Here is a 12,352-nt window from a genome sequence, read left to right as displayed (position 1 = left end):
TACCCGTGTGTACACCTGTGTGCATACCTGTGTGGATCAGCATGCTTGTATTCCAAAGGTTTCTCCATGTAACGATCTGCTAGGGAGTGTGGGGGGGCCACAGCCCCGTCCTCCAGGGTATGAAGCAGGTATGGAGGAGATCAAAACTCCAGACATCCAGAGGCCCCCAGAACACAAGAGACCAAGGAAGACCAACAGAGGGGCAGCCGCGCCACTGTCCCAGTAAGAGCTGAGGAGAGTCCCAGATGAGGGCTCACTCAGCAGCCGCGGAGCAGAAGCCAGGGGGAGTTGCAGTGACGCGACCGCAGTCGGACGGCCAACTCCTAGCCCCCCCGCTCCAACAGGCCGCAGAGAATGGGGGTGAGAGAAGACTCCAAACCTCCCTCTGCCCGCTCATATGTAGTGTTGATGCATGTGTGTTCTAAGGTGCATTTAAAACCCAGGAGGGCATGGAGCTACCTGCCAGAGAGCAGCAGGTAAGCGCATGGTCCCTCCTGCTAGCCCTCAATGTCTACGTGTATTTAAAATTGAGAGGTGGGCAACGACGCCAGGGGTGAGGTGTACACCCTGATGGTAATTTGGACTCCGTGTATCGTGCCCACCCCCAAGATCCTATATGTATGTGTAATGAGAGTGTGAGTAATGTGAATGTCTAAGTTGTGGGATAAAATTGAGGCAGAGGCAGCCAGAAGGGGACAGGGAGGGGGGGGGACAGAGGGGGTAGCCTCCCCTGCACCCTGGTGACATACCCCTACTCCAAGGCCCTGCATGTGTGGGTGGTTGTGGTGGAGCGGGAAGAGGGAGGCAGATGGAGAGGGAAGGAAGGGAGGGGCAGGTGACCCCTCCCTGGGGCCAGCGGGGGAGCTTCCCCCAGGGAGGGAAAGAGGTGTTTTATGGAGGAGGATATCTGGAATAACCTGCTTAGCCTTCTGCCAATTTCACATAAGCAGAATATGATGATGCTTTAAAAGCAATGAGCACCACAAAGAAAGGTCACCTTCGGGTTGCTAGTCACACAGGCCTAGAGACCTGTCGGCAACAATCCAGCAACCTCCAGTTGCAGGGTAGAAATGTGCATTTCCCACCCAGATGTAAGATGCTGGCAGTCACTCAAAATTGATTACTAAAGCCCCATTCACACAGGCCTACAGACTGGTCAGTCACCCCATGGTAACCAGCAGTTGCTAGGGAAAAGTGTGTATTCCACAACTAGTTGGCAAGTGGTTGCTGGTAGTTGCTAGAATAAAACTGGTTGCATAGAGGTACACACTGTTACAGCAAACATCTGCCTGGGGTTGGTTTGGTCAGTAGCTCCATTTGCCAGTAGCGTGCATGGAAGATGGAAGAGTTGTCTACAAACTACAAGCAGTGAAAATATGAAAAACATAAATGGAGAACTTTCACCTTCAAAGTAAAAGTTGTGCTGAGGTATAAATTTTCCTTTGAAGGCACTTTGAAGATAAACCGTCTTTCCAAACCCACGCATTTAAGTCTCATTAACGCTTAAAGTAATGCATCATAATTAGCACTTTGAAGTACAGGCAGGTACTGACTTCTAACGTTTTAAAGGATTTCTGTGCCACAATATACAGCAGAAAAAAAGTCATCTCTATTAACCTGGTACAACGCCGGTAATGGCGAAACTGCTAGCTCTACTTATCACTTGGAAAACTGCACATTCCAGGAAGTGCATGCACACTGCTAAGAAATGGTTCAGCACATGACCAGATCTTTTTTACACTGTAATTTACAGTATTGTGCAAATGGCACCTCATTTCTTTAAATTTCACATCCCAGGCACCAGACTTGTTTTGTTTTTGTGTGTGTGTTTTTTTTTTTAAAGTGGTCTTGAGTAATACTTCCCTACGTTGTGTCATCCTTGTTCAAGTTTCACTACTGCTCTGAGAGTAAATAGGTAAGTTTTTACAGACAAATCAGCGCCTTCCGTACAAGCTACTGGTGACCACAGTAGTAGTTTGGACAGCACCAGCTTTGGGACAATTGTCACCTGGCGACAACCCGGAACTTCCAGCAACCTTTCACCAACCACTTGCGAGTTACAAATTTTCCCTACCAACTGGTGGTTGGCAGGGAGTCACTGGCAACTCTCTGGGCCTGTGTTTGACGAGGGTTTAGCTGAGGTGACACCTACCTTCCAGCTAGCAGCCAAGTCCGCCCTCACCTGTTACTCAGTGTTGCAACTATGTATAATTTTAAGCAATATTAAAATTTAAACAGGCGAGTTTTAAAAGTAAAGGTAGTCACTTTAATAAAAAATCCTCTGCCGACTGGCTGTTTGAGCTGAGCGTTTTAGCATTAGCTTCACTTTTTATATAACATGTTCTTGCTACAAATGTTGAACTGATTAAATGGTGTTTTCTGTGCCATAAGCAATGTAGCACATGAGGTACCTTTGAAATCAATTAATCAGGGCAAGTTCACAGATCCCTTCGTTGGATTTCATGAAAACATGTCTCAGATTATCCTCAGACTTGCTAGCTCTGCAATAGACTGCCAGCATGTCCACTTGGTAGACATGACTCTGATAAGTGGAATAAAGTTGACGCATTGATGGATATTTACAGACTATAAAAAGGCTAGCACTTACACTTCTGTGTGAGTGGTATGAGAGTTCACGACAAATACATTTTATATCACCAGGCAGTCCATGACCTTGTGTTCAAACCCCCATACAACAAACTTTATATGGTGTGTGGATCAGTCTGTTTTCAGCTTTGACAGATGATCCCTAGACCAAGTCACATTATCATATGGATTTTGGCTTTTAAAAAGTACTTTTCCACTGCACTTAATCGAAACATTGTTTTGAGAAAGCTAAAAAAAAAAAAGCCTGTCTGGCTTTTGATCACTTTGGGCATCCACTTTACAAAAAAATGCATTTAGCCCAGTCCACTAATGACAATAGTGGACTACTGGCCTTGGTCGAGGTCTGTGCTCTCCGAGTGCCCTTCAGGTTTTACTTGCAGACAGAAAGTGAGAGAGGATGGTGCTCATTTCTTTTGCTTGTGGTTTTCTTTCCCCTCTTCACAGAATCACAGCTCAATACTCTAGCACAGCAGAGGAGGTTCTCCTCTGTGTTTCTGAGAGTGTGGGAAGATTTCCACTGATGTTTGGGTTGCATTTCCTTTCTGCCGCTGACTGAGTTTGGTGTCAAGTAACACACACACACACACAAGGAATTCGCAGAATATTTTTAAGGCCGATTTGTCATTTGATTCAATTTTAGTTCAGATGTATTTGGTTTTGAAACATGGCGATTTCTGAGAAATCAGGCCCTCAAAATCTGGTCCTAAAATCTGGGGAGTCATCAGGAGAGAGGTGAAACAACCACCTCGATGTCACTATGAAACTTCAACAGGGATGTCTGTCATTTCTCTAAAAAGAAACATTTTTCGCTCCGCAGTTCTAACAGATATAATGAGGATGTTTCCAAGTATGAGGCTTTTTGACTTGAATGTGCATGTGAGATGTAATCTGCTGGAGCTTATGACGTTACGCTTCGCACCCTTATGTTATGGTCCTGTGGCTGCTGCAGGAACCCTCAGTCATTGTGTGGTCTGTACGTGTCAACTTTTTTTTTGTTTATCGCGGTTCCTCTCTTCAGGGAAGTCTGGTGATGTGTGCGTAAAAGTGAAGAGGTTCCTGGTACTGCAGCAACACTCTGTGTGTGTGTTTTCTCTGTACTAACCGCAGTGACTGCGATGATTGGAGATTAGTCTGTGCACTCATATGTGTTTCATATGTATGAAACAATGATTCTCTTTAAAAGTGCATCGTACTTCACATGCGCCACTTTTAAGATGATGCTGTTCATCAAAGATAACTGGTGCACTTACGCTCTGGTTTTGTTCGTGGTGCACGGTGCAGCTGAACTGAGGTTATCTTTGAGCGTTTGGCAGCTTTAGTAGAAATGGATTAAGTATAACGTGTAGAACAGTTACAATATTTTAAGGAGACTTGTGTGCCACAATGTGCAGCAGACAAAAGTCATTTTTCTTAACTTGGCCCAAAGGCTGGAAACGGGGAACGGCTAGCTCTTAGTATCACCAGGCAAACAGCACAAATTCCAGGAAGTGACTGCACTCCGCTAAGAAATGGTTCAGCGCCTGACTCCCCCCACCCGCACCATGTCTTTTTTTACACTGTGATATTTAGTACTGTGCAAAAGTCTTGAGTCACCCCTCATTTCTCTATATTTTGCTTCCAAGGAAACAAGATTTCATGTGATTTTTTTTCTTTTGTTTTATCTGATCAGCAATAACTTATCACAGCAGTTGTTCTTTAGACTTTCTGAAGGTCTTTCAAAGTTTTTTCTTTGGACATTGGCTGCTTTTTCACTCATTTTCAGTGCAGCTCTTGTACCTGATCGTTTTTAGAGGAAAGTCCCAACAATTTCCATGTCTTTAGTTTAATCTGTAAAAAAATTCTAAAGGTGACACAGTTTGATAGACATCAAATAAGAACTTTTCACCAACAATGTGATTCCCAAAGAGTTATTAGGTGAAAACTTGGCCTATCTCAACATGGTGTGCAGTGTGTCCTTAAAATATTTGAGGAAATTGGACAAGTGAAGGACAAAAAAGCATCAAGCCTATCTACAGAAGAGGAACAGTATCCGAAAGTCATGTCATGACAAATCCAATGACAAATTTTTGGTTTAAATCATCACTGATATCAGTTCAAGAGAGAGGGATAACAGTGAGTGTCTACAGCCATCCATAAACGCAAGGGAAGCTCTGTCAAGGTTTAGGCGTACATTTCAGACACTCATGTTGGGGATGTTGTCAAAGCTGATCAATGCTTTACTTTCCATCTTGATTATTTTCCCAAACACACTGTCCATTGAATATATCTGGATAGAAAAACACACAGTGGAACACTATCAGTTATGGACTGGCCTCACCAGAGCGTGGACCTCAACATCATTGGAGCAGTGTGGGATCATCTTGATAGAGAACAGAACAAAAGGAAGCCAACATCCAAGAAAGAGCTTTGAATGGCCTTCAAGAAGCCTGGAGAACTATTCCTGAAGACTACTTAAAGAAAAGACGAAAAAGCTGCCTAAGAGAGATCAGACTATGTTGAAGAATAAAGGCAGTCATGCTAACTCTGTCTTTGCCTTATATATTGCATTTCCATTTATCTTTGCACATGTTTTAATTAATCAAATAGAGAAACGAGTGTAGGCTCAAGACTTTAACACGACACTGTAACATATTAGGAGACCTAGAAGGCAGATTTTGTTACCTTATGATGAGGCTAAGTTAGTTAAGGTGTTGTTCTGGCCAAAGTACCCTATGACCTTTTCTGGTAAACACACTCATGCTAACTACAGGCTGTAAATGGATGACAGTCAGGTATTTCTGATATGATAAATCATGGAATGAAGTCAAAGTGTGCCTCTTTGACGCTTTTCAAGACACGCACAAATTCATTTCAAAACCAAGTGTGTGTGGGTATGTGTGGGTGTCGGGGGGAGGTTGGGGGAGGCCAAAGCATAAACATAAATTGCTATTCTGTGACTCAAGGATCTGAAATTGTTCTGGTAACTGCACAATGTCAAGTTCCTTGTAAGTGTCGGTAATTCAAAATTTTCTCAATGAGTACACAAAGCAGTGAATGATGCGCCATTTAAATCTCTGTGACGTCTCTGCATAATAATACAAAGATAACAAGCACCTCATGCGATTTTCTCTTATATAGAAAGTTTTTAATTCTGAGCTTTATTTTAAGGGGAAAACCTTAAATATACTCTTTTTTTTTTTGCCTGTTTCATTTATCTGAGGGCAGGCATGAATAGATGAATCAGAAATTCAGATCATGTCAGGCCTCCTTGGATGAGGGTATCTAGTGATAATGGCCAAAACACCCGATGAATCCAAGGTCCACTACTGACGATGTGTCCCAAACTGGTAAAGTGTCTGGGCTGCCTTTCCTCATAACAGCCATCCCTCAAGATTTTCTCCATTTACAGCAATGCAGGACTGTAATATCCAGTCCTTTTTACTGAATTGGTCACAAAGTGAAGGGGTCGATGGTTTTCTGTCTTTTGCTGGCACATTCTTATGTCCCTCTGTGTTATACTGCATAATCCTACTACTAGTTACGAGGCTCTATGAGGTATCCTTACTATCATGAGTTATTAGTTGCAACCACCCACAATGTAGGTCATAGGTTAAGTATTTAGTAAAATATGCTTAGTGAAGGATAATTAAGCATGGAACTGTCTGTTTGTTCAATACATACGCAGTTGGATCCTTACACGTTTGGACACTTTATTGACATTTTGTCTCAGATGTTCAGCTTTACTTCAAGGGTCTTCGTTTTGTTTTGTATGAACTGCTTAGGAGTTACAGCAATTAACTCCTACACAGAACTCATTTACAAATTGAATTTAATGGAATTTTATTGATCGATAGACTGAATCGCAGTTACAGGTGAGACCTGTTTCCTCGTTGTTCAATGACATATTAAGTGGGTAAAAGACCTGATGTTGATTTCAAGTTCTGAACTTGCATTTGGTATCTTTACATTAGATTGTGAAGATCTTGCGAGAGAAGATACTTTGAATATCAGTACACTCAAGAACATGATGGCCAGATTAGACTTGCCTGCTTAGTTCTTGACACATGAAACCGAGATTTATTTGTGGGGAAAGTCTAGAGTAAGAGAGAAACAACTAATTGAAGATGTGAGTGCTGATGAATTCTGAAGTGTACTCAGATTCAGCTATATGACATCAAGGGAGGATTTAAAATGATCTTAGCACCTTTGTTAAACCCCTATTCATTAAAGCTAAAAGTCTGCACTGCAATCACATCTTGATTGCTTTATTTGGTTAGCTTTGGTTAGTAGGTTGTTTAGGTCACTGTGTTGGTTTACAGTGATATGATATGGATATATAATATAAATTTGTCCTACTACTCTTTCAACTGCTACTGCTACTACTGTACCTGCTATTCTCGTGAAAGTCATATGTCTTGAATCCAACAACGGAATCAGATCAAATGTGATTGTCTAGAGAAAAAATGTAATCTTTTGTGTGTGCGTTCCTCGTCTTTCATGAGAGAAGTCTGGAAATGCTTTAGCTGGGAACTATTTAGTCATTAGCATTGAACATATTTTTCCCACGTATGAAGCAAAAACTAGAAAAACCGCTTCTACCTCCTCCAACCAGTCTGGTTGCAGCTTTCACCAGACTCATGTGATTCATAGAGCAGTGGAGCGTAGCTATAGCTAGTGTCAGGATTGGTGTCGTCAATTCAGTGTGAGACCCTTCCTCTTCTGCTCCTTAGTTACTTCTTTGAAAAAATGACCAGAAAGCTGTTTGTACAATGTGGTCATCTGTGAAATGATAAGAAGATTGGTTCAGTGAAGAGCCTCTTCACTTTTGGCAAAGTCAGTTCTGAAGCTTGTTGTGGTTGTCTGATGACCAGCACTTCCACAGATCTGCCATCACCACATTGTTCATTGTGAAATATCCCCACTAACAAGAACTGGAAGAAGGAAATGGAAAACAGGAAATGGATGACTAATGATTTTTCAGGGAAATCTGTTTTTTCATCACTTCTCAACAAGAAGTAACAGGAAAGACTCGTCCAAGAAAACTCAAGCAAGCAGCGAGGCTCTCCAGCAGCCTGCCTGGAAGCTAAAAGGGGGCTAATAGCCTCCACCGCAGAAGCAGTCATGTCCTGCGATGATGGGAGGATCTCTTTCATCAGAACCCTCCGATTAAAAGTACAGCAGAATCACAGTTCTGAAAATGGAGCGTCGCATTCATACTGAACGTCATGCAACACCTCCTCTTTTTACGCTTCTCCGCCAGCCTCATTCTGAGCGTCCCTTTCTCTCTCTCTCTCCCCTTGGGCATTGATTGTCAATTGATTTCTGTAGAAGCGCGTGCAAGTAAAGGACAGAAAACTCCACGCGGAGGATTCCACAGAAATCAGCTGATAAGCACATAGTTGCAGAACACCTCACTTCACCTTTCACTTCTCAAAATAGTCAGGAATGTCCTTAAAACCAAGACGCTTCAGAGTGAAACTGCGCTACTGTGTGACTCACTCGTCACCAGCCTTCAACTCCCTCCCCACTCCACGAGATACAGCCTGCGCTCAAATGTCAATATCAAATATAATTTTAAGATAAGTCTTTATAAGAATGGATGACTGATAGCGCCTATATAAGCAAAGGCATTACAATCATTATCGTTACTCATAATCCACTCTATGACTTGGTGTGTGTTCCTCTTCCTCAAGCTGAGGTAATTATATCCTCAAACTAGTCAAGTTTACTTGAATCAACTGTGAGTATTATATTCAGTATGACTCATTGTTTTATGTTTGTTTGTGTGTGTGTGTGTGGCTTCAATTGTCTAGACTCAAAAAAAATTCCCCTAAAGAACACAGAGCTTTATTGGTAAGGTTTGGTTTTCAGCGTTGGAGTTTTGGTTAGCTGTGAGGAAAGGATAGGAGTTTAGGTAAGCTGACAACGTCAGCGCAGAAATGAAATGTGCTCCACACAGTGTGAAACAGTGACACACTGCTCTCACAAATGTCATGAAACTGCTAAATTCAGCCAAATTGTGATGCTCTTAGGCGATAAACCTTTTTTGGAGTCACATGTAGATCACAGTTCCCACACAGTCTGCATTTGCAGTTTTACATGTACAAAAGCAACATCAGTTTACATGAAATCAGACTTTAGGAAGGAAAAGGAAAGGCTTAATCAGCTGGGAAACTGGCACCTGGGGGGCTAACACCTAGCCTGGTTCTTTCAGTAATTAGCAATATGACAGTATACAATTGACACCAACTAATACGGTCACTTGTGAACGTCCTCTATTTTATATCTGTAAATGGAAATGGACTGATTCTTATATACTGCTTTTCTACTCTGCTTCAGCAGTCAAAGCACTTTATACAACATACCTCATTCACCCATTAATACACGCACTTTTTCCACACCTAAGTGCTTTCTATCTGAGAGTCACACACATTCACACTTCGATGAACACATCAGAGACCAACCTGGGCTTCAGTTTCTTCACCAACGATACTTTGGCGTGCAGACTGGAGCCGCCAGTAGCCAACCAGGCCAAACCACCAACCTTCCAGTTAGTAGATCACCTGCTCTACTTCCACCTCACTTTGATTTCTGTAAAAACCAAAGAGTAAACCAGCGGATACCATCATAGCATTCTCTACTACTACATCAGATTTCCTTTAAGCAGTACACATGCCAACAGGAAAAAGCCTTGGAAGGCTGGAAGGTAGGACAAAAGAAGGTAGGCCAAAAGTACTGAGCCATTGTGTCCACGAGAGCTGCTGAGCCATAGGAATCCATGCCCCAAAGGTTGCCGCAGCAATGGCTTACTATTACAACACCACACTCTATTTTAGTGAGCTTTGGGGCTTTCACAAATCTTTGTAAAGGCAAACCACATTTCTAGGTGACTGACTTTATTCACTTGTAGCAAAGGGACAGAAAACATGTGACTCCAAAGATTAAGTGGCACGGCCCAATACTTTAGTCCATTGCCAGGTAGCTGTGAACTGTTCACACTGCGTACACTCACACTTGTAAAGATTCATTGGTGTTTGGCAGTCTGTGAATGTCTTCACAAGCCGGATACTCAACATGTAAACAGGAAAACAAGGACTTTTAAATCCATTCATACTGAGGTCTAAAAAGTCTGGTTGTGGGTTCAGACGGAAGTCCCTTAACTATTGGCTGAGGCCGCTCAGTTAGAGCTGCTCCTACTGCTACTTCTACAGCTTTATTTAAGTATGTGTAAAGTCACAGTTGCATTACTATCATCAGGTATTAGTCACACCCCTTAGTTCATTTTAGGGCAGCGTGGTAGTAACAATGAAGTGTGAATGCTAACTTCCTTTAAAAAAATACGCACACATTCCAGTCATGTGAGTCGCACTCAGCCAGATGTGCCACCTGCTGTTGCTGCACTGATTATATCAAAAGAAAAGACAAACCCAGCTTTGACTGGAAAGCAAGTCTCTAAGTTAGTGCTTCTGTTGTTTAGTTTGTCTTCACTGTTATCACCTGATTTCTTTTATTACTTCAACTCACTGTGTTCATTAACATACGATTAATGCATTTCCTACCCTACTCAAAGTTTATTTCTCATAACTCGAAGCCTGACCTTGATCTATCATGTATCTGTCTAACCACTAACCCCAAAAATTTCCCACTTCCTCTTGAGAGCATTTTAATCTGTACTGGGTCCAAATTAGATTGAAAAAGCAACACACACACACACACACACAATTCATTACGTGTCACCTCTCCCCCTGATTCTGGTAAGTGTGTCTGTATCTAAGCGTAACAGTCCATTTACTACCAAAGTAACCCCACCCACCTGTCACTTTGCCCTACCGAGATGAATCACCAAGTGACGGTATACTGTACAATAACCTTCCCCATTTCCTCGTGTCTGTCTGTCTGTCTGTAATGTGAGGGTGTGTGTGTGTGTGTGTGTGTGTGTGTGTGTGTGTGTGTGTGTGTGTGTGTCCCACAAGTCAGTGCGGAATGACAGGAAAAGTTAAAAAGTAAAACATAACTATCGCAGTGAGTTTAAATACTTTATTTAAAATAGAATAATAAGACATGTTAAAAAAATATGTTCAATTCAGTCACGAAACTCTCACATGTGAGCTTTGTGAGGGAGACAGGAGAGCTAAGAGTTACAGTACATGTGTTTGAGGCCTGTCTTCGACACTGACATCCTCCGTTGGGTTTTCAAGAATGAGACAGATGACAGTTCGAGAGTCAGTGCTGATTGACATTCATGTGTGATGTAAACATTCCACATTATTAGAGTATTTAAACCTGCTACAAAAATATATCTCCCTTGTGGCATGGCAACAGTACCCTCCGCCATCCCTCCATGCGTCTAAATGTCCGCTCTCTTAACGTCCTTGGATAATATTTATGTTGGACTACAGTTTCCAGTGGAACGGCGGCATTCACAGGCGAGCCCACCGGTTCTTTCATCTCTAAAATAGCTCTGTTGTGTCTGTAGTTTTCTTTTAATGCAGCACATCCCAACTTTTCATACTTCCTCAAGAGCAACAGGTGCTCTGTCCATGTGAAACTGGGAGTTGAGTCTCTAGAGGTAATATATGTTGAAATGTCAGCCACAAACCCACTCCAGCTGGAGGCTGTCTGCACTCGACTGCTAACGTGTTCTCCCTTTTCGAGCATTTGGGAGCTTTTCAGCTCAAAGGGTTTTCCCTGTAACCATATCACAGCAGTCTCAATCTCCACTGAGTCGCAGACAGGCTTTACCAATCCCTTGCTGTTACTTGGTAAGGGCGACCTTCTTGAAATTATAAATAATACTGTCAACAGTTTGTATGGTAAGCTGGTTACAGTTTGTAAGGGAATTCCAACAGAAAGTCTTGGGCGACATGTGTGAGCGGCAGCTCTGGAACCTGGCTTGCCCCTCCACACAGCTCCAAGATGCGCTTCCTGCACAGCTCCTGCAGCGTCGGTTCCCATTTCCTGTAAGGGACGCTCAAGCTCTTCTTAGGAGAATTGATGTAATGCTCCAAGAGGGCAAAGAGTGTTTGGAAAGACCGCAGGTTGCCCGCTAGTGAGAACTTCTGGCGCTTGTAGTCAATGCGCACGCTGACCGGTCCCGTCTTGGCGTGGTAGGACAGCGTGAAGAAGACGTCTTTCTGACGGCTATCACGGATGAGGAAGCTGCCCAGCGGGGCGTCCCGAAGCATGCGGTGAGCGTCCTCCACTCCCAGGGGACCCCAGTAGAAGCCGCAGCGCTCGAGCTTGGATGCTGTGTCTGTGATGATTCTGCAGTCCTCCTTGCAGGTGAACGTCGGAAAGTGAGTCAGATAGACGGAGGGCGTTCTACGGTGTTGATTGGCTTGACGCTGAAGCTGCTCCACTTCGGTGCGAAGTGTTGAGGAGGAGGAGGAAGACAAGGATGAGGATGATGATGATGACGACAAGCTTGACAAGCGGGTCTTGTCATGGCCTTCGACCGTGCCGTCGGCTACCATCCTACAGGGGAGAGAGGCCCCAGACCCTCTCCCATCTCTAACCACCACACTGACATCCTGAGAGACAAACAGACAGAAAGGTCATTGACTTTTTCACTCACAACTGAGGCTAGCATCACTTTCACAGCAGCTTTGAAAAAAACCCAGACTTCTCAAAGCACAAAGAGCGCAGATAGACGAGAAACGCCTTGTAGTTTCCACTGAGCAGTTCAGCTTTGTTATGACTTGGATCTGCGGTTAAGCCGGCATAAAATCGACAGTGATGGTTGCCACAGCCAGACTACTGTACAATC

General features: G+C 43.2%; 1 protein-coding gene across 1 annotated transcript; it reads right to left on the bottom strand.

Moving 5' to 3' along the window:
- Positions 1-11,260: 11,260 nt before the first annotated feature.
- Positions 11,261-12,116, bottom strand: socs1a (suppressor of cytokine signaling 1a). Its single transcript, XM_085270723.1, has one exon. It carries the CDS (start codon positions 12,057-12,059, stop codon positions 11,409-11,411), a length of 651 nt encoding a protein of 216 aa, XP_085126849.1. The 5' UTR covers positions 12,060-12,116; the 3' UTR covers positions 11,261-11,408.
- Between the last annotated feature and the right edge of the window lie 236 nt (positions 12,117-12,352).

This window comes from Mchenga conophoros, linkage group LG4 (genome assembly GCF_057382185.1).
Source record: "Mchenga conophoros isolate Kocher_MC1m ecotype Shallow Benthic linkage group LG4, M_conophoros_male_GT1.1, whole genome shotgun sequence".
In the NCBI taxonomy this organism is placed as follows: Eukaryota; Metazoa; Chordata; class Actinopteri; order Cichliformes; family Cichlidae; genus Mchenga; species Mchenga conophoros.
Note: the sequence above shows the minus strand (reverse complement) of the source record. Positions and strands in the feature narration are given on the sequence as shown.